This window comes from Triplophysa dalaica, chromosome 7 (genome assembly GCF_015846415.1).
Source record: "Triplophysa dalaica isolate WHDGS20190420 chromosome 7, ASM1584641v1, whole genome shotgun sequence".
NCBI lineage: Eukaryota > Metazoa > Chordata > Actinopteri > Cypriniformes > Nemacheilidae > Triplophysa > Triplophysa dalaica.
This window is the reverse complement of record NC_079548.1, coordinates 20,126,669-20,154,509: the sequence shown is the minus strand read 5'-3', so window position 1 is coordinate 20,154,509 and position 27,841 is coordinate 20,126,669. Positions and strand designations below refer to the sequence as shown.

The window sequence follows — 27,841 nt, the reverse complement described above, 5'->3', positions numbered from 1 at the left end:
CTACTTACATTTCCGGGACATCAATGACTACCGTAGTAGGAAAAAATATTGTTTTTGTTCAATTGAACACAAAATTAGATATTTTGGAACATTTAGGAAAGCTAACCGTTCTAGGGCATCTTTGACTAACATTTTATTCTTCCAACTATGGAAGTCAATGATGTTCAAGAAATGTCAATTGCTAACTTTTTTCCAAATATCTTTCTTTGTGGAACAAAGAAATTTATACAGGTTTGGAACAACTTTGGGGGAGCTTGTTAGTTATTCTTGACGTAACCCTTTAAAACTCAGATATCAACATTTGCTTGTTTTTTGGCAATGAGGAAGTTTTATGGTGCCCCATTATCTTATTATATAGTGTCATTAGCATGGATGACAGCCAGAAACCCATTAGGTGATGGTTTGAAATATGGACAGTTTAGCCTTGCAGATTTAAAGTAGGGTCATTCATTGTTAAGTATCCACTAGGGGAGGGAGTGGTATACTTGTATGCCTGACTGCTTTCGAAAAAATTGGCTGGAGGGAAGCACCTGTTGTTTCAGAAACATTGATTACTATACATGTATTTAAAGAAGTGATCGTTGGGTGTGCCTGGGGTGAAGAACATTGATTGGTTTGGATGTGGGAGTCATGGTTGCAGGTGATGATTATGACTTCTAGGACGACTCACCAGCGTTCAGACATAGGCACTTTCAGCAGGGGCTTTGGCAGTTTGAGCTGCTGTTCCTTTATAGCATATGTTAAAACCTGCCTATCAGAATAGTGCCTGTAAGGCTGGTTACCCAGTTCAAACAACTCCCATATGGTCACACCCAGGGACCTGCAGGGCCAGAGAAGCAGTTTAAAAACAGATTGAAGTCTTTAATCGTACACATTTTTGCAGGTTTCTTGTTATTATTTCTTACCAGACATTGCTGGCCTTGGTTTGGTCAACTATTAAGAGATTGCCATGGACCTCGTCAATAAGTTCTGGTGCAATCCAGCGTAGAGGAACCCATATTTGATCTGATGTCACGTAATAGTCGTCCTAGGAAAGGGTGGAAGCATTGATATTAAAGATGCATGAAACACAGAACAGTAAATAGGACCATCCAGCAATCCAGTCTTTACAGGCTCACCTTGTACTTATAATGGCTGAGGCCATAGTCTCCAATCTTAACTGCCAGTTCTGAGGTCAAAAGACAGTTCCTGAGGGCCAGATCACTGAGAAGAAAAGAACAGATCATTGTATGCATTAACCGTTCTTTTTTTGTTGTCATTTTGATGACAAAGTTCCACTAGGAGTCTGACATTTTGTTCAAGGATTCAAGGCTTACGAATAATTGATGAAGTTCGTTGAGCAAGAGGTTTTCCCCCAGCAACAAAATCACTGATGCTGGAGTCTGTGACATGCACTCAGTCAGCACCAGGATATTGTTGCCAGGAGACACCAGACCTGGACGTCCAGCGACCTGCCGGATTAAAGATAACCAGGAGAATCAACATGGGCAGAAAGGCCAAAGGTGACGGATCCTCACCTGTGAATATAATTGTGTTTGTGGAGGTACATAAGGCCAGAAGCAATCTCGCATCCCATCCGCTGGAGGATCAAAGGGTCAGGGGTCACAGAGTCTGCTGCCCGACAGCTACGGAGGTATCCTTTAACATCTCCCTGAAAAAAAAACCATCATTCATATTCTATGATAACAGTAGGCAACAAAATAATAATTAGCAATTTTTCGGAAAAATTCACAACCCTTGTGCTATGACAAGTTTTATTTCTGGTATCATTAATGTGTTCTGGCACTGGAAATTACATATGACAGCTTGACTACACTAGAAGAGAATGATGCATCATCTTGAATGGACCAATCAGCTGTCAGCCTGATGGTAAACTTCAGCAGGGGTAACGTGAACATAAAAAATGTTTAAAATAAAACCCTAAAAATTTAGTTTTTAATACAAATTCATGAATAAATAAGTAATTAACAAGTATAAAAACTGACTATGCCTATGTTGTTTAAAAAAGTAATAATATAAAAAGACCGTAATAATATATTATGCAAAATATATGTGTAAATTTTAAATATTTGTACTTAGTCATGTAAATGCATATAGTTAGAAACAAAAGTTTAAAATAGTAGCCTAAAAGAAATAAATACAAATATAATTAAAAAAAATCTCACATTATTTGTTAATAATAAAAATCATACAAACAGAGAAAATAAAGATTCACTTATTGTGACAAACATAACAAATTATTCCTACGAGACAGCTTTATAGATAGATAGATAATCTGTTTTTTTTGAGTGATGTGCTGTTCATGTGCTATAGACGGTGTTAAGCCAGTTTACAAAAGAACATATCCTACTGTGACCAGCAGGGGGAGCATCTATTCATTAACAGCCAAGTACAGAGAATGCAGTCTAAAAGTGTTCATGCGTATGCTGTGTGATACACAGTGACATACCATAGGGCAGTGCTCCATAACCAGCAGATAGGGCGTGACTTCTGAACACTGGGCCATACACTGCAAGAGAGCTGGATGCTGGAGCATCCTGTGAGGTTCATACAGCCAAACATCAACATTTAAATTCCAAATAAGACCTATTGTTAATGTTGACACCACAATAATGTGTATTAAATAGAGTGTTTTAAACCGTGTGTGTGTGTGTGTAGGGTTATACCGATAAGGTTTGACCTCTTCCAAGAACTGCATCTGCTCGTGTACACTGGCACTGGACTTCAGCTCCTTAACCACCACCTGTGTGGTGCTCAATCCGGCATTAACCTCTCCCAATAAAACCTAAAAAACAGTCCAAATACACATGAAGAGGAAGGAAAAGAATAACACCTGCTGTCCTGTGAAACGCAACAGAAATTTAAGAGTTCAAACTGTATTTTGAAAATGCTGGGGAAAAACAATAGGAACCAGACAGAAACCATCACATACATTTTATTGGTTTCCTTTAAAATACAACTATCAACTTACTTAGGGGAAAACATAAAGTGAGTTCCCTATTGTGTTATTGCTTGGGTTTGTTATAATAGTCTCACCTTCCCAAACCAGCCATGCCCGATTTCTTTAATGTAGAGGAGGCTGTGCCGTCCGAGATCTACAGACTTCAGCAGCTGAACTACGAGAAACAGAGAACAAGTTAAATTTAGAGACAAAAGACGCAGTGAGAACATATGTGACCCTGGAAAACAAAACTCTTATGGTCTTATGGGTCAACATTTCAAAATTGAGACATCATCTGAAAACTTTCTATCGGTTGCTGGGATTTGACAATATCTGGCAGAGATGTAACAGTTTAAAACTACGGAATCTGAGGCTGCAAAAGAATCAAGATATTGAGAAAATGTACTTTAAAGTTGTTAATATGGGTCATTGTAGCAGTCCTCCATCCACTTACAAAAATAATGGTTTTATATATTAAAGGTAGAAAATTTACAAAACATCGTCAAGGATCTTGACTTAATAAATCGATCATTTTGACCCATACAATGTATTTTTGGCTTTTAATAAAATTGTAAGACTTGTTTTGTGATCCAGTGTCACATATAAGAACGATTTGAAACAGCCCAAGTATCAATGCAATCCAACATCATGTCTGTCCATAGATTTAGCCAAGTCAACAGACAATTCAGATTGACCCATCTAACAATATTCCTAAAGTTTTTGAGTTATATTCACACACACAGGTGCCAAATACCTCCACACATCCTCAATATTATTCAGCAGACGAGAAATGTCCTTTATGGTATTGATGGAGACCAAGAGCTGCTCTCCTTGTACTGTTGGAAACCGATAAAGCAAGGAGTGATGTGCAGCTCTTCTCTGACTCTCCACGTCTCCATCCACGCTCCAGGAATATAACCCTCCAAGCACTCGGACAGCTGAGAAAGCAACGCTCGCTTTCTTGCTTCCCGGCACCGCTTCGCATCTCCTCGTTCTGAGAGACACCGTTCCACAACATTCCCATAATGTACCCAGCTGAAAATCTCAGCTGGACCTCTCTGGGAGACGGTGAGAAGCTGGATTTGAGCTGCGGTGAAACCAGCAGCTCCCGCGCAAGGTCAACATCTCTAAGCCCTACCAAGATCTGGACGCACGTCCACTGTGGAGCTCCGCAGATGCCGAATGCTTCTGCGCACGTCGGCAATTCCATAAGCACATAATAACCCTCTCTCCCCCATTTCTGTGTCTCAGCAAGAGTACGGGGGCAATTGTAAACAAATAAAGTACTGTGAGAGGCAAAAAGAGCTCTGTCATTAACACGAGCCCCCCGCACACCTCCTCCTGCGCTACCACCAGGTCTCACAGTGTGTGTGCGTGCTCTCACAGACACATGGCTGTATTAATGCACTTAACTGTTCTCCTCCTCTGCAGCGTTCCAGAAGCCTCTCATTCCTGCCCCTCACGCTCCCTGCCACAGTTAAATTGTGGCTTTTGTCTGCAGAGTAGCAGCGCCTGGTACCCCAGTACCAGCCCGGACACAAGGCCTATTCTCTGCTCCTCAGAGCGAGGATTGTCAGAGCAATAAGAGCCCCCTCCCCTCCGCAACCCCTCATTCCTGACACACAACTATCTCTCTCTTTTCTTAAACGGACTTAAACTGGCCTTTTATATCATTTGTGTGGAATCTGTGAGTTGTGCATTCCCATCCCACTCTTGGCATTCCCAGAGCAGCCTCTGGGCCATGTTAAAAATGCATTAACACGCAGCACAGAGATGACACGGACTGGCCTACGATTACACGGTTTAAAAAGAGAATATGCATTTAATCCTCCAACAAAAGACAAGTTAAATTAGAGGCTTAAATGGATAAAAGGGTTTTACTATTTCACATCCAATATTGAAGGACTAAAAAGTGAATATAAAACACACAGCCGTGGGGAAATTATGAGAGTCTGGATGTATTGTGGCCATTACAGTCCAGTGTCTGTTGAAATTAAACCTCAGGAGTGACATAAAGTCATCTAACAGGAATAGTCCGGACTCCGGTCCGGATTCGGATCGGGAGGGAATTCGTTCCGGACCCGGCAAGTTCCAAACAAACACGGGTGCCCGCATGCACACACACACACAGGTGCACAACACGCACAAACCAGTGTAAAGGACCGATCACGTAAAAAGCGCTTATTGCTGTTTGACGCGCCTCTTTTTATTTGTTTACAGTTGGCAGAGAGCGTTTTATGCACAGCGCAACTTAATTAGTTAAAGCGCGTAGATAAAATGTTGACGGTACAGCCCCGCGTGTGGTTTTGCGGCAGAAAGCAGAAGCACATTCAACCGACCGAACAAAACGGCGTTTCCAAAACTCTATCACTGTTTCAAACTGCCTGGGCATATGATAATGGATGTAGTTTGTCTGTAAATATTTGCATAGTTTGTTGCCCAGACGAACATTTGTGTGGAACAATTCACTAAAAGTTACATTGAAGTACTATTTCATAAGCAGAAAATATGTAAAAGAGAACGATTTTTTTGCATTTTGTTGTATAAAATGCAGCACTGTATGTAAAAGTTAAGACAGTAAACGCAATTACGACTAAATGACGCCATGAATATGATGATTAGCATAGAAGAGTTGATTTGTTTTTTAAATGTACTTAAGGTTGTTTTAAATGTTTATTAAAAGCAAGTTTTGTAATAATAATTGTACCGGACCTTTGACATTGAGAAGAATTCAGATTCGGACCTTTTAATATAAACTTTGAGAACCCCTGATTTACAGCATGACAAGTCACATGAAAATTGTGATTAAAATGATCACATAAAATTTTTATTCATTTTCTTTTCTATATACATGTAGAAATATTACTGTTGTATTGCTTAAAAGTGAATATGAACTTGTGTTCTATGCAGTATTTGAGAAATGAAAAAATATAGAGCATATTTTCTGCGCCTGCAATGCCAGGGTGATGATTGGAAAAAGATATTTATGCTGGTTTATGTTGAAAATGCACCGTAAGTTGCACTATTAAAAGCGTATTCTGAATGAAAAAATAAATATTTTATTTTTTAAAGTTTGTTTAACATGGACAATGGACCTGCATATCTGGTTTGTGTTAGCTACACAGATAAATGACTTAAGGCAGGAAGAACAGAAAGAATACAGAATATATTTGAACACACGGTTTACATAGATAAAACCATCAAACCTGGTATTTACATCTTTTAAAAATAGTAGTTGAAATACAAGCACATCACACTGTAAAATATACTATTGACAGTAAAACAACTGACAGTAAAAATGAGTTTCTGCTTTGGCAACATGTGGAACATTTATTATTGTAATAAACTATTTGTGGCTTTAGTCCATTTCACACAACAGCGGATCTCCATTGACCTTTCACACCAACAGTATTTCCATTGTGTAACCAAACTGTGATTCTACACATAATATATATTTCTTGAGGAACCACATTCACTATTTCAAGTGATAGGCCATATAGTAATTATAAAAATACATCAATTTATAAAATGTTATTAGGAGTATGGCTAAGGACAGTGGTAGTGGTGCACATTCATATCAAACTGGAAATTATTCTACACAAAATTCAACCCAGAATGTAGAATGTAGCAATGAGCTGCTTTTGTTTTTATATATTCAGTCAGTTGTACTGTATAGAAATGTGCTTTTTGTTTTGTTGTATGTTTGTCACTGAATGGTTAACATTTTTTTTTTTAAACAACAGGTGAGTAGCTTGCTTCGAACTTAAATCTTACAAAAGTTCACCCAGAAATGAAAATTCTTTCACCATTTTCTCACTCTCATATAATTTCAAACCTTTTGTCATGATTCTGTCTTATGGTTTTTTCAAGTCTTGTGGCAGGATCATGACAGACCAACGTGTTTAATGTGAGAGAGACATGGCATTGTTTGTCTTTGACATGGTGTGTATGAATTTTAGAAGGGTAGTATCGTCCCAAATTGAATATTAAACCGTTTTATACTAACAGGAAGAAATCGGTTTCCTAGACGAGCGCAAATGATGCAAATTAATAAAAATCAAAAAAAAAATATGCATTGTACATTTAATGTAGTTTTCATGTGTTTTGCCCAGCATTACTATAGTCATCATCACTCTCAAGGAGTTTTACTCGAGCAGCATCTGACAGTCCCGCCTCCCTTCCACTACATAAGCGAACTGCGACTGTTGTGCATGAATGCATGAAGTGTCCACAGTTCCACACTTCATATATTCTGTTGAATTTTTTTTCTGTTTTTTTCAATGTGAACGCACCACTCTTTATACTACAAAATGGCGTAGAATAATGCATAAGTGCGCAATTTTGGACCCAGCTCTTGTGTTTCTTGTCATGTGCTGTTTCGTTTTGCTTTATACGTTGCCAAGTTTGATTACCTTACCTCATGTCATGATGTTGTGTGAATTATATGTTCTTGTCTCAGTCGTTTGATTAAGTGACAGGAAGGCTAAACTTTAGTTATCTTATCTTGTTTTCTTGTTTTTTGCCCCTTTTGGCAGTCTATGTTTCAAGTTTATATATTAGTTAAGTTCTTGTTTTACTCCCCATTGTGGGTTTTTATTTAATTAAGTTAAGTTATGTCATGTACCGCTGCCTGCGCTTGGGTTCTCTTCCGTGAACATATTTTGACACCTTAATGACATAATCTTTGGCAGAACAAAGATATTTTTAAGAACACTGGTAACCAAACAAGATTGCTGCCAAATTGACTTTCGATTTATGAAAGGTTGTTTGTTTGATTCCCAGGGAACATACATACTGATAAATATACAATATATACTATAATACATACTGTAGCCTGAATGCACTATAAATCACTTTAGATTAAAGAGTCTGCCAAATGCATTAATGGAAATGGAAATATATGTTAACAAAACCGCTGCTATATTTCTCTTAGTATCTTTTTTGTGATTCACAGACTTTTGAAGGTAACACAGTTTTGAAAACGACGTGAAGGGTAATAAACCATAACAGATTTTTTTAACAATCCCTTTAATAGCTGCAGAGATAAATGCATAGAGTCTTTATTCTTCCAGATCTTGAAGGCAACATCACATATGTAAAAATCTGCAATTAAATAGTTTATGAGAGAAAAACGTCTTGGTTACGTATGTAACCTCAGTTCCCTGATGGAGGGAAAGAGACGTTGTGTCGAGAACGACAGATGGGGTTCGCCCTTGAGAACCAATCAACTCTGACTACTATAGAAAAGGCCAATGAAATTTGGCGAATGCAATTTGCTTGCCGGGCTCCGCCCCCGGAAATCCGGTATAAAATGAGGCCGGCGTGCAGCATTCACTTACCTTTTGTTCTGAAGAGCCTGAGACCTCTCAAACTGCAGCAGAATGCGATACGTGTTCGTGGCATAAGGGACACAACGTCTCGTTCCCTCCATCAGGGAACTGAGGTTACATATACGTAACCAAGACGTTCCCTTTCTGTCGGTCTCTCGACGTTGTGTGGAAAACGCCACAACGCTGTATCGCGTCACAATCTCTAGCGAAGCGACGGTAACAAGCCTGGGCGTGTCATCTCGAGCTTTCGTGAGACTGTAACCTTCCAGTGTGGTGGTCGGGGGGTTCCAGAGCTTTCTTGGAGAAAGATGGGTACAGCCCTGACCGGTAACTTTCACGGACGGGGCCTTAGCTCTCTATAGGCGAGAGGCCGTCCGGATCAGTTTACACCGGGTAAGCGCGACTCTTAATCAGAGAAGCGCTACAGAGGCCACCTCCTACCCGTGGGGAGGAATATGGTGGATAAAAGTATGGTCTCGTCATTGGAGGAGAACGCATGGAATGTGCGGACTGGGTAGTTAACCGCGAGGTGGAGGTCCACCTGGGGAAGTTCATGGGTTACCATGTGTGGGAACCATAGTCATGAGAGTATAGCAGACGGAACAACCCACGGTGGGGGTGTTGCTGCGTCTGACAGCACCAGGCCGGCTAGAACTATCTGTGATAGGTCATATGGTATCCCGGCCTAAGGGAAAGGTTGCTCTGCCCAACCAATCCGCAGGGGGTGCTTTGCTTAGTGATGGATGGAATGCCTGTTCTTAACCAGAGTCTGGGTAAGAAGGGAGGCTGGTGAGGTACCAATTTTCTTAGCCATGTGATAGGGTAAGAAGAAAAGGTATATATAGCACACTGACCCAACCTGCTAGAGGGTGGGATGGTGCTTTCGCAGGCATACGCCCTCCCGGATGCCAGTCCTACATGTCGCCACGTAGGACGTGGGCTGACACCGGGTTTACGCGAAGATTGTAAAACCTTGCGAAGGTGGTGGGCGTAGCCCAACCCGCAGCCCTACAAATGTCTGCTAGAGACGCGCCTCTGGCCAATGCCCATGAGGAGGCCAGACCCCGTGCGGAGTGAGCCGTAACCGACAATGGGCATGGGAGATTCTGTGATCGGTATGCCGTCGTAACGGCATCCACGATCCAGTGCGTTAATCTCTGCTTGGAGACAGCCTTCCCCTTCTGCTGTCCTCCAAAACAGACAAAGAGCTGGTCAGAGCTGCGGAAGCTCTGTGTGCGGTCTAAGTAGAGGCGCAGTGCGCGTACTGGACACAACACGGACCGGGTTGGGTCTTCCTCCCCGATGGGGAGCGCCTGCAAGTTCACCACTTGGTCCCGAAAGGGAGTAGTGGGAACTTTGGGCACGTATCCGAGCCTGGGTCTCAGGACAACGTGAGAGTTACCAGGCCCGAATTCAAGGCAATCCGGGGACACAGAGAATGCTTGGAGGTCCTCTACCCTCTTGAAGGAGGCGAGCGCCAACAGAAGGGCCGTCTTACTCGTCAGGTGAGGAAGATCGGAAGCTTCAAGGGGCTCGAAGGGAGGCCTGGATAGGCCCCCCAGGACCACGTTAAGGGTACGGAGCGGAGACGAGGCGGGTTCCGCCTTCTCGCGCCCCTTAGGAACCTGGTGATCAGGTCGTGTTGTCCTAGAGACCTTCCATCTACTGAGTCGTGATGAGAGGCAATTGCGGCTACATACACTTTCAGCGTGGAAGGGGAGATGTTAGTCTCCAATTTCTCTTGTAGGAAGGACAACACGATACCGATCGAGCATCTCTGTGGGTCTGCTCCTTGGGAGAGACACCAGGATGAGAAGAGGCGCCATTTGTAAGCGTATAACCGCCTAGTGGATGGCGCTCTGGCCTGTGCAATGGTTTCAGCCACAGCGGGGTGTAACCTGCTCAGGATCTCCTCGTCCCGTCCAGAGACCAGACATGGAGGTTCCAGAGGTCTGGTCTGGGATGCCATAACGTGCCCATCCCCTGAGAGAGCAGGTCCTCTGTCAGGGGAATGGGCCAGGGGGGAGCTGTTGTCAAGAGCATCAGCTCTGAGAACCAAGTGCGGTTGGGCCAGTACGGCGCAACCATTAACACTTGTTGCTCCTCTTCCCTGACCTTGCACAGTGTGTGTGCAAGGAGGCTCACCGGGGGGAAGGCGTACTTCCGCTTGTCCCGCGGCCAGCTGTGCGCAAGGGCATCCGTGCCGAGGGGAGCCTCGGTCAGGGCGTACCAAAGCGGACAATGGGTGTTGTCTCGGGAGGCAAAGAGGTCTATCTGTGCCTGGCCGAACTGTACCCAAATGAGCTGAACTGCGCGGGGGTGGAGTCGACACTCTCCGCAGGGCGTGTACTGGCGAGAGAGCGCGTCGGCTGTCTCGTTTAGTACGCCTGGGATGTGTGTGGCCCGCAGCGAGCGGATCACCTGCTGACTCCAGAGGAGAAGGCGTCGGGCAAGTTGTGTTAGCTGCCGAGAGCGTACGCCACCCTGGCGATTGATATACGCTACGGCTGCCGTACTGTCCAGGCGGACCAGTACGTGCTGGCCCTGCACCAGAGGCCGGAAGCCTTCTCAGTGCAAGCAGCACCGCCCACAACTCTATGCAATTGATATGCCAGCGCAGCCGGGGGCCCGTCCAGCGCCCCGCTACTGCGTGCCCGTTACACACTGCACCCCAACCCTGCAGCGAGGCATCTGTTGTCACCACAACGTGCCTCGTAATCTGCCCGAGGGGAACTCCCGCTCGGAGAAAGGTCATGGAAGACCATGGGTTTAGAGTGCGTCGGCAGACAGGAGTTACCACCATACGCCTGTTGCCGGTGTGCCACGCCGTCCTCGGAACTCGACTCTGTAGCCAATGCTGAAGCGGTCGCATGTGCATCAATCCGCATGTGCATCAAAGAGGTATTACCCCCGCGGAAGACGGCATATGTCCCAGGAGCCTCTGAAATTGTTTCAGGGGGACCGCCGACTGCCTGAAGTGTTCCAGGCAGTTCAACATTGACTGGGCGCGTGCTGCGGACAGCTGCGCCGTCATGGTGACAGAGTTGAGTTCCATACCGAGAAAGAGGATACTCTGCACTGGGGAGAGTTTGCTCTTTTCTCGGTTGACCTGAAAGCCCAATCGATCTAGGTGCCGGAGCACCATGTCCCTCTGCGTACACAACAGATCTCGCGAGTGCGCCAAGATAAGCCAGTCGTCGAGATAGTTGAGTATTCGCACACCCTTCTCCCGGAGAGGAGAAAGGGCGGCCTCCACGATCTTCGTAAAGACTCGTGGAGACAGGGACAGACCGAAGGGGAGGACTCTGTACTGATATGCCCGACCCTCGAAAGCGAACCGTAGGAACGGTCGGTGTCGAGGAAGAATCGAGACATGAAAGTAAGCGTCCTTCAGGTCGATTGCCACAAACCAATCCTGACAGCTGATAGATGTAAGGATGCGCCTCTGGGTTAGCATCCTGAAAGGCAGCTTGTGAAGGTGCCTGTTCAGGGTACGTAAGTCCAGAATGGGGCGCAACCCTCCGTCTTTCTTTGGAACGATGAAGTACGGGCTGTAAAACCCGCTGTACATCTCGGCTTGTGGGACGGACTCGATCGCCTGTTTCGCCAGGAGGGTGGAGACCTCTGCCCGAAGCACGGAGGCGTCTCTGCCTCTGAGAGAGGGGGAGATGATGCCCCGGAACTTGGGAGGGGCCCTGGCGAACTGGATCGAGTAGCCGAGACGGACTGTCCGCATTAGCCACCGAGACAGTGTGGGCAACTTTTGCCAAGCTCCCATGGACTGTGACAGGGGGACCAAGGGGACGGTCTGCTTCATCATTCCGACCGAGGGTGGTTCGTTGGCAGGCAGAGCCAACCGCATGTCGCGGAGGTTTCCCCGGAGGGATGGTTGACTCCGCCTTTTTGCCTGCCTGGACAACGGCACGCACTGTCGGTTTGAGAGTGGTGACAGTTGTCGCATGTGTACGGCCTCACACCTCGCCAGGGTGTGAGGTCGGTTCGCCGAGCACAGTCCGGTGGAGTGTGCGATCGGCTGGAATGAACGCCCGGGGAAAGCACCTCTCTTTGTGAGTAAGTGGGCGCCAGGCCCTGAAAAGGGCCTGGCTGTGGAGACGAGGCAGGGATCGTCCCATACCGACCGGTCAGAGATGGTACTGTGAGGGTCGGGCCAGATGTTGCTTCCTCCGGTGTCTTCTCGTCAGGGCCGCTTCTTCCTAGAAGGTTGTTGACGAGGAGGAGGTCTTCCCTTCGGGCTCTTTTTCCGGGGTGCAGCACGGGTTGCACTTGAGCCGGTGCAGAGTTCGAAGGGGTCCGGGGCTGTCGGGGAGCAGGTGGTGCGCGGGAACTCGGAGGCCTGGGGGCGGCCGAGTCGCGACGCGGTAGGATATGGCTTATAGCCTCCGTCTGCTCCTTCACCGCCGAGAACTGCTGTGCGAAGCTCTCGACGGTGTCACCAAACAGCCCACCCTGCGAGATGGGTGCGTCGAGAAAGCGGACTTTCTCGGCGTCACTCATTCTCGCAAGGTTGAGCCAGAGGTGTCTCTCCTGGACCACCAGAGTGGACATCGTCCGACCCAGGGCCCGCGCCGTCACCTTAGTCGCCCGTAGAGCGAGGTCAGTGGCGGCACGGAGTTCCTGCATAACACCTGGGTCGGCCCTGCCCTCGTGGAGCTCTCTCAACGCCTTAGCCTGGTGGACCTGCAGGATGGCCATGGCGTGGAGAGAGGAGGCGGCCTGGCCCGCAGCACTGTAAGCCTTCGCCACCAGGGATGCCGAAGTCTTACAGGCTTTGGACGGAAGGCGAGCTCGGGTCCTCCAGGTGGCGGCCGTCTGCGGGCACAGGTGCACCGCAATCGCCCGTTCTACCTGGGGGACGTCGACGTAGCCCTTGGCCGCCCCGCCATCGAGGGAGGTGAGGGAGGCGGAGCTGGACTGAGAGGAGCGAGCCGTGAGTGGGGCGCTCCATGTCCGACACAGCTCCTCATGCACCTCCGGGAAGAATGGAACCGGGGGTGGGCGTGGCTTGACACCACGATCCAGCGTGCTGGACGCCCAGACACCTAACACAGCGATCGTGTCCATCCCCCTCCTCGATGAGGGTACCGCACCCAAGAGAACAGCGGGACATGCCGCGCTGTAGAGTGCCGAGTCCTGAAAAGGACTTTTTGGAAATAGCTCTGACACCACTGGAACCACCGAGACGCCCAGGGGAAGGTCGCTGCAGGAAGGGACGATCCGCTGCAACACGTCGAAGATCCGGTAGTGAAGTTTGAAGAGGATTTGAGAATCCTGAGATGTAATCATGAGCGATGGCTCTGAAGAACAAAAGGTAAGTGAATGCTGCACGCCGGCCTCATTTTATACCGGATTTGCATTCGCCAAATTTCATTGGCCTTTTCTATAGTAGTCAGAGTTGATTGGTTCTCAAGGGCAAACCCCATCTGTCGTTCTCGACACAACGTCGAGAGACCGACAGAAAGGGAACTGGTGTTTGGGAGTGTGGCTTTCTTGCATTCATAAAGTATTCATTTTTAAATTTTTGCATTAATACAATATTCAGGCTGACAAAGAGAGCTCAGGGATGAAGAAGAGGAAAGGGTGGGAGTGCAGAAGGATTCAGTATTTACTGTACAGTAGTTTGACCATGACCAAGCTCCTCTCATGGGACTCTGTGTAACCCTCTCGATCTGCAACACCTGGACCTATCACATGGCCGTAACCACAGGCGACCAATAGACCAGAATCTATTGGCTGCCTCCAAAATCTCTTTTGTCCAATTCGGGCCGGTGTTTCAATTCAGCATCCTGCCACCTCCCCCACTATCCTGTGATACTGTGCAGAGACAGGCTTATGTGAGTCATAAGAGGAAAATCTGACTTGCAAAGCTTCATCCATCGCCAGATCAGCCACGCAGATAACCACTGAGCTATTGTGTTTCAAAATGATTTGTTTTCACATGCATATCAATATAGCAATTATTTTTGAGGAATGTGAGTGGCACTTGCTCTATGCACTTGCTAGGGTGTTCTGAGTATTTTCTGAGTATGTATATATGCAGTTGCTAGGGTTTTCTGGGTGCTTTTAGTATGTTGCTATGCACTTGCTAGGGTGTTCTGAGTATTTTCTGAGTATGTATAGATGCAGTTGCTAGGGTTTTCTGGGTGCTTTTAGCATGTTGCTATGCACTTGCTAGGGTGTTCTGAGTATTTTCTGAGTATGTAAATATGCAGTTGCTATGGTTTTCTGGGTGCTTTTAGCATGTTGCCATGCAGTTGCTAGGGTGTTCTGAGTATTTTCTGAGTATGTATATATGCAGTTGCTAGGGTTTTCTGGGTGCTTTTAGCATGTTCCTATGCACTTGCTAGGGTGTTCTGAGTATTTTCTGAGTATGTATATATGCAGTTGCTAGGGTTTTCTGGGTGCTTTTAGCATGTTGCTATGCACTTGCTAGGGTGTTCTGAGTATTTTCTGAGTATGTATATATGCAGTTGCTAGGGTTTTCTGGGTCCTTTTACCATGTTGCTATGCACTTGCTAGGGTGTTCTGAGTATTTTCTGAGTATGTATATATGCAGTTGCTAGGGTTTTCTGGGTGCTTTTAGTATGTTGCTATGGACTTGCTAGGGTGTTCTGAGTATGTACAGTATATATGCAGTTGCTAGGGTTTTTCTGGGTGCTTTTACTATGTTGATTTGCAGTTGCTAGGGTTTTCTGGGTGCTTTTAGCATGTTGCTATGCACTTGCTAGGGTGTTCTGAGTATTTTCTGAGTATGTATATATGCAGTTGCTAGGGTTTTCTGGGTGCTTTTAGCATGTTGCTATGCACTTGCTAGGGTGTTCTGAGTATTTTCTGAGTATGTATATATGCAGTTGCTAGGGTTTTATGGGTGCTTTTAGCATGTTGCTATGCACTTGCTAGGGTGTTCTGAGTATTTTCGGAGTATGTATATATGCAGTTGCTTGGGTTTTCTGGGTGTTTTTTAGGATGTTGCTATGCAGTTGCTAGGGTGTTCTGGATGGTTTTTAGTATGTTGCCATGCGGTTGCTAGGATGTTAGGTGTATTTTCTTAGTATGTATCTAGGCAGTTGCTAGGGTGTTCTGAATATTTTCTTAGTATGTATCTATGCAGTTGCTAGGGTTTTCTGTGAGTTTTTTTAGTGTGTTGCTATGCAGTTTCTATGGTGTTCTGGCTTGCTGCTAGGTTGGTATTGACTGTCCTTTAAAAGGACAACTAACTTAAATAATCCATTTCTTTCACCCTTCTTTTAATATTTCTGTTCAACATAGCTTTCTTTGCTAAATTCTCAAGTGTCCAATGTATTAATAACAGTCATTCTCCTGCTTTCTGCAGTCGTTTACATCCGTTCTGCATGCGAGCAATCCGCTGGGCCAGTCTCACAGCACATTATGCAACTGACAGATGTGTGTTGTGCATCCACAGATGGCTCGATCTCCATCCCACTCTCCGCTGTGAGAACACTAACAAGGCCACTGCTCTTTTTCCAAAACCATCATTTCACAACGGGCACAGAGCCCCATTCTGTTCTTTAGCCTTCCTGTCACAAAGCCATTAAGAATTTAAGTGACATATATTAGTGTGGTGCAGTACAGTTTCCGTGAGCACCAGTATTGTTTATTATTGAGAATTGAAACCAGCTATGCTGCAAATTCTGGCAGAACAACAACATTATGTCCTTGTGTTCTTGTACACATAGCTGTAAACACTGTGACCATTCTATTGGGCAGTGTTATTTTAAGGATTTACAAAAATCTCCATAAAAGAGTTCCATAATATAATCCCATCAACTATTGGAAATGAAATTATATAAAATAAAGTACATACTGTATATTATACTGTAGAGTGAGACTTTTATATACAATCGAAGAATAAAAGAAAATGAAAAGAAGAAAGTAGGGAAGATTCTTACGTGCTTTGCTGGGCTGTTTGGACACAGGATGTGAGACCTCGGTGAGGGGCAGAATATAAACCTCAGGGTCGTTCTGATTATTGGGTGAGGCTAAAGTGGAAAGGTCAGTTTGGCACTCCTCCCCCTCTGTATTCTCAAACTCCTACAAGCAAAAAATAAGATTAATCAATGACAAAATTTATAGCAACATTGGCTTTGCATTGCAATGCTTTCTTCTCCACTACTTTACAGTGCTATATGCCCTACCTTTACTCTTGTAACTGTGTCTATATTGTAATCTTGTCCCCCACCCAGACTTTCAATCTATAACTGTAAAACACTAGCATAAATAATTACTACATATTTATTGACAACTAAGATACTCTAAACTAAAAAGAAAAAACATGTCAATGTGTAATGGGTTAAAATAGTTTATATCGCTGCTGTCCTGCTGAAACTTGGTATCCTATAATATAGCGATTTTTATTTTTTTATTTTCATTAATAGTCACCCTTTATGTTTGTCATGGGTTGGGTATGGGGTTTGCAAATATCTAATGATGTTTTTTAATATTTAACTTTTTGAAAATGGATTCATTAGAATTTATAATAAAAAAATATATGTTTTAAACTATATATCGCTGCTGTCTTTTTGAAACCTTGTATCTCTATGTTTCATCATTTTTATTTGGTCATAAATCATTATTATCAGTAATTTGTTTCCATTTCCTGAAAAACTGTGAATTTGGAGATACAAGGTTTTGGTCAGCGACAATATCTACAGTATATTTTAATCTTTTACACAATGTTTGCATTTTATCACAATTGTCTGTTGCAAATTTGCTGATGGAGGCTTTTTGCTGTGATAGATAAAAGACAATGATTCTCAAATTGCAAAGCATGTTACACACCAGCTGAGTAAAATACCATGAAAAATTATTGCACTTTTTGCATGTAGGGGTTGCCAAAGCTTGACAAAAATGGTGCTATGTCATTTCTTTTTGTTCTATTGATCACAAAATAATATATTTTGAGTGATTTAGAAAAGCAAACAGTTCTGGGGAACCTTAAACTACAATTTTCATTTGGTGAATCAATGGTGACCAAGAACTGTTTGATTACAAGAATTCTTCAAAATATCTTTCACTGTATTCAACCAAACAAAGAAATTTATGCAGATTTGGAACATGAGGGTGAAAAAATGAAGACTGAATTTTTATTTTATTTATTTTCTGAATTTTAATCCATTAATCTAATTTTCAAACATCTTTTGAATGTGTCTGCTCAGTTTTTTTATCTCACAGAGAGTGTGACATCACAGCTGTGCATCACCCACAGGCAAACTGATGTAATATTGCTCAGTGCCACCTGAGGGGGCAATTTTTTTTACTTGCAGTGTTCATTATAGGCAAAGTTTAGAAGTGTCGGGGCAGTGTAAGGAACTTTACATTGTGAAATTTTTTAGGTTGTGTATGCGTGCATGCACACGTGCAGTTCTGATCTTTTGCACATCTGCAAAAGGACGAGCAAAGAGGCATGCAATACTGTATATCTTGCAGCATCAAGGCAGTCTTTCAATATTTCTTTTTTTCTTCCTTTAACCTACTGAGGTCTGTGTTTGTCTGCCTTCTCCAGGTCGCTGGTGGTCAGCTTGTTTTTATCTGACAATGCTCCAACAAACATGTACAGTCTCAGCACAAGCTGGCATCTGTTTGATAGCCACAGAATACCAAATGCCATGGTAATTATCTGTGCCACCACCTTCACAGTCTGACACAAACAGCCCAGTGTTGCAAAGACGTAGACAAACCATCCACCCACCCACGCCGCATGCTCACTGAGAGCAGCCAATCCTATTAAAAACAGACAGTGCAGATACCCGGCTGTACAGGAACTATATTAACAGACTGTTAATGTGGATGTGTGTCCTGCAGTGGTTTTATGGTTTTGATCTGCAAATCTCAACTGCTCTTTTTCTGACACATTAATCCTCACAGCTGCATGTCAAAACTAAACCTGATAACTATTTATCCTTCTGTCCCCATCTGCTCATATTCTCTGTCAAATATCCAGTTCGCTCCAATTCTCATTCTTGCTGAGCGAAAGATATTGCGACCAGCTGTGATGAAGCACGACCCATGTGTCACACCCATGTTGAGCTCACTGTGTCATTCTGTACAAATAAATTAACAATCCATCTGATGTGGAAAAGTTCTTTATAAGGAGATTTATTTTGGGAGACGTCCTGTTTGAGGGTTGTTTTGGTCATGATTCTCAATGACAGGACCAAGTCGTAGGTTGGATGCCGGGACCGGATTCTGGCACTGGACCGGATGCTGGTGCTTGACTGGATATGTGTGAGACAGGAGCCGTGGCTGATGCCAACTGAACAGGCCGCCCCTTCCTTAGCTTCTTCCTCTTGGGCCGGGTTACTGGACTACTAGACGGTATTCTAGTTACAGGAGTAGTTACAGGACAGAACTAGACGGTTCTGTCAGGATTCTCAAGGTCGCAGACCCAGGATGGGGCATCTACACAAAATCTCAAATATAACAAGGGAAAGGCAGGAGTAGGACTACCAGACACGGGGCAAAACCAAAGCATACCAGCACATGACTGTAAACACAAGGGCATTAAACAGGGGAAACAAGCGAGGGATAATAACAATTGACAGGTTCAGGGAATGAAACGCCAACAGACTTTTCAGAACCCTTTAGCGACTAGCGACAAATCTAGCTACTTTCTGAATAAGCCTTGGGGACTGTGAAACATTCTGCTTCACTTCTACTGCCCCGCGAGAGTCTTTGCTTTCCCAGCGCACCACGCCTCTCTCTGTGTCTACTCTGGAGCGGCAGGGAGTCACTTAGTGACCTTGTTTGAGCATTTATGATTTAAAACGCGATGACTGTATGGACCCATAAACATGAGCACAGACGGAATATAGCTCTGTTTAATGAAAGTGACTGCTGGTGTAGTTTTGAGGGGTCGAGTTCACTCACTAATACATAGTTTTTGTTGTCTGCCAACAGAAAAATAAGTAATTAAGAACCTATTTATAGGCATTTGGAGGTTTGTTTTAATATAATACTGTATACGACAGCTCAGAGAGTAAAGATATTAAGCAGACCTGAAGCTCTTAGCTGATCAGATACTACGTGATGACTTCACTGATATGCAATTTAGCGTGTGACGTCATATTGCAACATTTAGCCATTTTTTGGGCAGGCTTTAGCTGCTTTCCATTGAAAATAGTTGGCAACACTGGACGGATGTCATTCCCACCCGCTTCAGCGGGATTCTGTCACACTCCCAGCAGTAATATATTTTATCTTGTCTTGCTTCCGCACGCATCATTCGCAATGTGTCTGGTTTTCGTCCGCAACATTCACGATTTGTTCTATCGCCGCACAAGCTTGCAGGTAAACCAAATGTTGTAGTGCGCTGGCTTCTTCACGCATATCTTTTAAAAATATATGGTATTTTTGTTCTTGTTCCCACTGTTTCACTAAGGTGCTGCTTTTGTAAGTTCGCTATGATAAAGCATCAGCTGCATTAGGCTAATAAATAAATTTTAAAAAGTTAGTGCACAAGACACTTTCACTTGATTTGTTGTAAATATCATGGAAGTTTGGTGTGTCTGAACATGTCTGAAGTAACGTTTGGTTAGGCTACTGTAAATATCATCCTGCTGCTCTTTTACTGCACAGCTCCGCTGCTGCTAACAACCTTGTGCTTTAAAATAGCCTAGATTTATTTAAGTTTACCTGTTGTTCCTCTTGGGCAATAGGTGAACAATAGTTTATTTGTCTTTAGATACTATTTATTTTCCCACCATTCTCACGCGGCCCGCACTGCCCACACCCATCACATCATGTTTTAAAACATCCCCTAGATCTTATTTTAGGAATTAAAGACGTCATCGAGTAGTCAACGTAGACACAACTTTTTTCACAAAGTAGTCAACAAAAAATCTGAGGTCGCAGAAAAACCAAAAAAGTATATAGAAGGACGCTGGTGACCAAACAACATTGTCCACCATTGACTTCCATTGTAAGGACACAAAACCACTGAAACATTTCTCAAAATATCTTCTTCTGTGTTCCACACAAGAAACCGTCACATAGAGTTTCTGAATGACATAAGGGTGAATAAATGAAGACAGACAGCTGATCTGATAAGTGACCTAGAAATAATGCAGAATCTTAAATATTTAGATCTTACATCTTACTTTGGGTTTAATATTTAAAATTGTCATTTACGTAGACAAAATAAACTTTTATCAATAAAACATTAACGAATGTACATTCTCATTTGCTCTAAAATAATGTGGCAACTAACGGCTACCAGATATTTAAAAAAGGCCCGAGGGCTTTGCTCTGATCCAAACTTCCTGTTTCAACACTTGAACACTGGTTGAGTTATTTCACAAGTATTTAATACAGAACATTATAAGCGGGGGGATTTTAAAAAACAATCACATACTGTATAAAGCTACAACTGTCAAAGACATCCAAAGATATCAGAGGTTTCATAGGATCCTCAGAATTTTTTAGACGTTCCCTAGTAAGACTGGGTATGTCCATACGTGACTAGAAGGACAAATTAAAAGGAACATGATGAAAGACATGAAATGTGTCTGGGAAAAAGCGCAAGGTGACATCAAACAGCAGTGATAACAGTTTGTGGTCGAAACACTGTAAAGTGACTGATGGGCCTGTGAGAAATGACGGGGGACAGAAGAAGAGATTAATTTCTCATCCTCTTCTCATTTAGAGCCTCGTTCTGATGGATGAAAGAACTAATGAGGACTGAGCTCTCACCTTGAAGCTGATGTCCCCTTTCTTGCAGCACAGGCAGGCCAGCATGAGGAAGACGAATGTGAACAGGCCCGAGAAGGAGACGGCAACCACCGCCAGAGATGAAGGCCATGACAGCTCGCTCAGCGGGGAGCCACCTGCAGTGAATAAACAGACTTTCAGTATATCAGCATCTCTAAACGCCAGACTTTATTACTTTTGTTAAGACGTTTACAGGTTAAATGTTCAACTTCTGTGCATTGTTAAATTATTTGTCGCTTTTTGTTGATTCAACTTAAGTTTCAAAAAGATTCAAAAATAAGTTACCTGGTTGTCATATTTTTTGTAATTATTAATTAAAATAATGAATTTGATGAAAACTCTTTGTGTTGACAAATATTTTTAAGTTGAATAAACTCAAAATTTTAAGGCAACCAGGTAACTTATTTTTGTAGGTTAACCCAACAATCTTTTTTCCAGTGTGGGGTTAGGGCCATCAAACAGAATAAAAGGATAAAAGACTGCTGAATTAATTAAATGTAACTGTACATTTCAAAATGAAATCTTCAAGGAAAGGTACAGTATAATGAAGTATTTAAAATAAACATCTTACAAAGAAGATGCAAGATCACCTAGAGTTTAATGTGGACTTTTAGAAGCTGATTAAAATGAACCCAATCTAAAGGTTTCATAACAGAAAGTGAATCAGAATGCGGCTCCGTCAGTAATTTGATTTGGAGGGCATCACATTTGATCAAAATTACTTGCAGATGAAGGAACATGACAACATCAGCGCTAAAAGAGAAGAAGCTTTACTTGTTGTGGTGCATGACTGAGAACCAGTGTGCATTAAGAATTACGTGTTAAGTTTAAAAAAGCATAAAGATGAGCCACAGAAGTGATAGGAAATGATTCAATTGTTATTCATAAGGACATGAAATTGGAGTTTTATCAACTAATGAAGTAAGAGACAGATATGGTCATTTAATTGAGAAAATGCAACATTTAAATTCTGAAAGGTATGCAGTTATGCAAATTAGCTCTGCAGCCTGATTGGCTGTATGCTAATGAATGTGAAGCCAGTGAATAAAATGTAGTCCTAAAGGACGTTACAAAAATACTAATTCTGTCATCAGTGTGTGATTTAAAGCTGGAATAAGTAATTTAGCCTATCTATCACCATCTTTGTTTGAAACATAAAAATTGCATGTTACTCTATATTTACTTGTGATGGAAATCAACCGATATTTTCCATGTCACCTTCAAGCACATACCAAAACAACTATAGTTCAAATTGAAATATGATGACATGAAAATAAGTTCAAATCGTAATGCTTTTTATTTGTCACAGACGAACATGCAAAAACCAATGAGATCTGAAGTTATTGAAGTTTCACAATTTTGTCACTGTAATTTTTTGTAATTATTTGCGCTGAAGTATTTGAATATTTGCTTATTTTACTCATTCATTTCTGGACCTAAAGAAAAAACGTATAGTCTCTATTTGTGACCCTGGATAATAGTCTTAAGTAGCATGGGAACATTTTTAGTAATCGCCAAAATTGTAGGGGAACAGATTAACGATTTTTCTTGTTGCCAAAAATCATTAGGATATTTAGTATAGATCATGACCCATGAAGATATCTTATAAATGTCCCATGTTAAATGTATAAATACATTATTTTTGTTATTGGATGGCGCGCTACAGTGCCTCAGATTACCAACTTCAAAGGCGATTTTCTCAATATTTTGCTTTCTTTGCACCCTCAAATTCCAGCTTTGTAAACTGTTTTTGTAACCCGAGATAATGTCCTTTCCTAACAAACCATATATCAATAGAAAGCATTAAGATGATGTAAAAATCTTAATTTCTAAAAATTGACCCTTAAGACTGGTTTTGTCGTCCAGGGTCACATTTGTTATGAATTCTGGGATCTGCAATATCCAAAAACACACATTATGAATTTTGAATTTCCAGCAAAAAGAACTGCATCATGATATTTGATTAATTTTATCATGTTACCATGAAACTTTGATCATAACACCCATCTCTAGTGACCTACACTTGCGTTTGATTGGCTGTATAATGAATGAAGGCAAAAGTGATGGGACTGCGTCCAACAGTATTTAGAACTTGTTACAGTCATAGGACACCGTCGCTCTAGGTGTCACTTTTAGTGCTGAGATTTATTCTGGCTTTCACATTAAACCTTCAGTCAGCAAAAGAGACACACACACTTGGAAGTTCTGACATGCCAGCACAGAAAAGTGCACGCACATCCTGATCGGCAGCACATAACACTTCAACACAATGAAATACAGGAAGTCTCTTTTTGGCAGAATTGCTGACACACGTTACTGTTGACACGTATGAAGCATGACTGGGGTCATGAGGATTGTAAGGTCAATGCCTTCCACCAGAAAACGACATGGGACAAAAGGCATAAACACAGGAAAACAAACTGCTCAGTGTCTACTGTTTAACCTTACCAAAAGCCACATGAATATTACATGTGCAAAAACATGTGCTCACAGGTTTAGGTTTACTCAAATTAAAAGTTTGTTTCTGTTTACTGAAATTTTAATAAAATATTGGCCTAAAACCAGTTTTTTACCACCACGGGGGTAATGGACAAATTGTGCGGTGGTTGGGAAGCTTATATTATTTATAAAAATATTATTTATTTTAGAATATTTGCGTGAGGCAACCATATGATGAATGGAAGAGAAATATAGACCTTATTTAAATAATTTTTGAAAAATGATATCTGAAATAAATGAGGACGATATTTTATGCACAGATGTCGATGCCCATGAGCAAATGTAAAGTAAATAATGAAACATACATAATATAAGAAAGTTAATGTAAAGTTTTAACATTAAAAAGCTGTTTTTGCAGTGACAACTTGAGTCAAACTTTTAAACCTGTATTGGTTTCCTTTTCAGATTGCCCCAAAAAAGTTACTTTGTACGACTCATTGATGGGAAACTAACATGTTGACATTGTCCAGATTAAGATGTGTACAGCTGCACTAAATGCGCATTCAGAAGATGTGCTCTGAGCACAAATGAATAGATATCTCTGTTATGTTCCGGAAAAGAAAGACAAAAAGGGCTTTGGCAGGATGCTACTTTACTTCCTGAAACTTTAGCAACAACAACAGAACCGAACACGGAATCCCCCAAAGCATGTGCATCACAGTTTTACGACAACAGTTTACTTTACAACAACAGGCAACAACAATAACAAACTGAATAACCCAACATTTCCCCCTCTCCCACCAACATTAGGTTTTAAATGTAACTTCAAAGTCCTGGAAGTGTGCAGTGGGCACTGATCAGTTCCCTCCACCTGCCTGATGACCATGATAGGATCGATATTTGGTAATGTTAGAAAGGACTCCATGACCATAGGTCTGTTTAGAGTTTTCTCGATTACAGAAGGTGCAGGCACTCTTTTAAAAGAAGACTGATGGCCAGCGGGACCCATCAGGTAGCTCAATAGTGACCAGCCCTAGCTGCATTTTGACTTGGAGAGGCTCAGACAGAAAAGAGCACAGTTTCTTGCTCCGGTGTGACCTACTAGCTCTGACCCAATCCTGGACTCTTATCTTGGTGGGCCTAACATGATGATTGCTGTCATATCTGGTTCTCATTTTTTTCAGGTGTTGGTGAACCCGTGAAAAAAATGGACCGATGCAAAAATGGAGTGCTCTCTGGACGTTGATAAGGTGGTCGCAGCCTGGTGAATGGCAATTCCAGTTCTCTTCCAAGCATGAGACTGGCAGGGGATGCTCCTGTAGTGGCATGCTTGATGGCACAGTAATGTAAGAGGGTTTGGGAAAATGGGCAAGGTGTGCCCGTATGCCAATCTTCAGACTTTGGATAAATCTTTCCACCCCGCCCAATTAGCTTGGGGACTGTTGTAGGAAGTGTATACGTGAGTTATACCTTTGGCTAAAAAGTAGACGGCCACTAGACTCACTAGAAATGAACTGCAGCTCGTTGTCTGTGGTTATGGCCCATGGAATGCCACAACAGGAAAAAATTTGCTCCAGACGATCAACTATATTGGAGGCTGAAACAGATCCCATAGGCGTAACCTACGGCCACTTTGAGTTGAGGTCATACACAACGACTAAGAATCGCTGATGGTGATCGTAGGTGGAATGACTGCCCTGTCCCTCTATGTGATGCAAGACTCACTCCAACATGTCAGTTCTGACTTTACTTATGAGTAGGGTATCAATTCAGAGTTCACCCGAGCTGGCTATTCTTTCTGAATGTAGGTGCTCTGGATAACAAAGAGAGGGTCTGCTGCAGACTCCCGCTTAAGTTCCTCAAGCGAAACAGCGGCCGGCAGGGGCTCATACACTAACTGCAAAAGGTCACTCTCCATGTCTGACTCAGGCTGCTTGGCTTAGCTGTTTGATTCCACAATAGAAGGTGACAGGAAATCTGCAACTAGGTTGTCTTTTCCAGGGATGAACTGCAGCTGGTAGTTGTACTGATTCAATCTGTTGGCCCAGCGGTGAAGTCCGAGTGGCTTGTGGCCAGTTCTCAAAGAGGACATGAGAGCAGTGCTCTGTTCTGAGTGTAAAAGATCATCCATATAAGTACATGTGCTAGCGCTTACTTGCCCAAATACACGCCAGTGCCTCTCTGCCACCATGCATTTGTGACAGGACTCTTCCGACTGCTACTGCTGATGCATCACATGTCACCAGGTTGGGGTTGAAGAGATCAAAATGAGCTAATTTTGTCGGTGATGTGAGAAGGTCCTGTCATAGGGGAGCAGTGATTGCAGAATACTGAGGTAAGAATCTGAGATAGTAAGCAGTCATGCCCAGCAAGGATGAATGCTTTCCAGCTGAAACTGGCACTGGGAGGTTAAAGATGGCTGTAGCAAGGTTCAATTTAAAGGAAGGAAGGAGGCGGGAAGCGGCAGACATTTCAATCACTTTAATAAAAATAAACAAACAATAACACGGAAGTAAAAAGACAGCCGGCTGCCTTTACGGTCGACGGCCAGTGAATAAAACATAAATAAAAACATAAACATGTTCGGGCCCGGTCCTCTCTCATCGAAGGTCCGGTCACTCGTTCTCTTATATGCTCCCGATCTCCTACCTGATACGAGACCGGTGCGCGCACGGTTGGCACTCATTAACAATTACTCACCGGTATCGAACCACGGTCTCGCCCCGCCTTCTCCACTACATACCCCCATCGCCCCTCAGAGGCCGGGGGGTTACCCCCGAGACTGTGCTTGCTCCCCGTTCCCACGGGGTCTCCCAGTCTCGGAGTACCTTTCGCCTGGGGGCATGCAGCGACGGGATGAGACAATGGAGATGGGAGCACTCGGAGCGACCGGAAAGAGAGAGGGGAGAGAGGAGAAAAACGTAAAAAAATGTATAGTCCGGTTCCCTGACATGCTGCCGCTCGGTCCTCAGCCAGCCGGTTACTCTCCTTTACGTTGCCTTGCGGTGGCCTTGGGCCCCCTGGAGGCTGGGGGTGGCTCCTCCTTTAGCGGGGAGTCGGGGCGTGTTCCCCGTCCTCCCCCTTGGGCGGACGGACGCAGGCTCCGGCCTCTGGCAGGCGGTGGCCGCACTCAGCACTCCCGCCCCCTGCTCCTTCCCTTCGGGGGAAGGACGCAGGCTCCGGCCTCTGGCGGACGGAGGAAACTCCCCCTCTCCCGCTTGGACGATAGCCACCCTACCTTGACCCAGGTGCGCAGCAGCAAAGGTCGCCGTTCCACCAAAGCTTTGACGGTGGCCGCACTGTGCACTTCCGTTTCCCCAGAGCCACCGCTTCAGGCAGCCTCTGGTGGATGCCCTTTGTCCACGCTGCCTGAACTCTCCGGCACCGTGAGGCCACTCGGCGGCGAGGACTCTCCGACAGCATGTCTCTCCTTCCTCCCGGGTTTTGGCACCAGTGTAACAGGGTTAAATTATTAAGAAGAAAGGAGGTGGGGTCGGCGTGGCTGGGAAAACAGATTCTTCTTTATTTACAATGCTTCCAGGTTGCACTCCCGCTCATTAAATTAACACAACACTCAGGTTTGAAGATTCTTTCCTTGTCTGGGTATTCCTGAACACACTATCTCTCTGGCTCCCGACTCTTGTCTTCCCAGCCTCGTTTCTCTCTCTCTCTCGCTTCCTCCGTCGCACCTTAAATGCGTCTCCTCGCCAATTACTAGAATGAGAAGAAGGTGTTTTCACTAAACCGTTGATCTGCTTACTCACCCTCTTTCTCCCTACACTCTCTCTCCTCTGTAGTGGACTGTAGTGGTGCGATACCCGAAGACCCAAAAAGTATATTGCTGGGGCTGCAAACACTAATTTTCTGCATGCACTGTCAGATTGTGTCTGGACAAAGCTGTGAACCTGTTGCAAGCATTCATTATGAGTGGCGACATCCTTTCCATGAACTACAATATCATCCAAGTACACAGCTGTACCCAGGAGCCCTGCTAGGACAGTCGCCATGATCTTATGAAAGCAGCTAAGCGCTGAACTAAGGCTAATAGAAATCCTCTTGAAACAAACCCCCCCAGTGAGTCACGAATATGGCCAGGTTTCTCCTGTCTTCGTGCAGGGGTTTCTGCATTTTACCCTATTTAAAATCAAGCTTTAAGAAAACAGTGGACCCATGGAAAAGTGTGGTGAGTTCCTCAATTGCTGGTAGCGGTTTTCGGCCTGGAACTGTGGCCTTATTAGACCCCAGAAGGTCGATACAGAGACAAATGCCCCCTACCGTTTCTGCACAATCACAAGATTCGAAACCCAAGGGGTGGCATCAATGGGCTCAATGAGGTCTGCTGTAAACATGCCCTGCAGTTTGGTTGTAACTTTGTCATGCTGGGCGA

General features: G+C 43.8%; 1 protein-coding gene across 4 annotated transcripts in view; it reads right to left on the bottom strand.

The window, feature by feature from the left end:
* aatka (apoptosis-associated tyrosine kinase a) overlaps nt 1-27,841 on the bottom strand; it is a 51,008-nt gene that overhangs the window by 7,823 nt on the left and 15,344 nt on the right. For 3 of the 4 annotated variants that reach the window (XM_056752718.1, XM_056752719.1, XM_056752721.1), the window contains 9 exons: nt 20,998-21,131; nt 16,200-16,341; nt 3,037-3,116; nt 2,667-2,785; nt 2,450-2,537; nt 1,518-1,651; nt 1,119-1,203; nt 906-1,027; nt 671-820 (listed from right to left, as the gene is read on the bottom strand). In XM_056752718.1, coding sequence (XP_056608696.1) covers nt 671-820; nt 906-1,027; nt 1,119-1,203; nt 1,518-1,651; nt 2,450-2,537; nt 2,667-2,785; nt 3,037-3,116; nt 16,200-16,341; nt 20,998-21,131 — 1,054 coding nt within the window. Of the gene's footprint in view, nt 1-670; nt 821-905; nt 1,028-1,118; nt 1,204-1,517; nt 1,652-2,449; nt 2,538-2,666; nt 2,786-3,036; nt 3,117-3,695; nt 4,111-16,199; nt 16,342-20,997; nt 21,132-27,841 lie in introns of those variants that run through there. The other variant, XM_056752722.1, reaches the window with a different exon arrangement.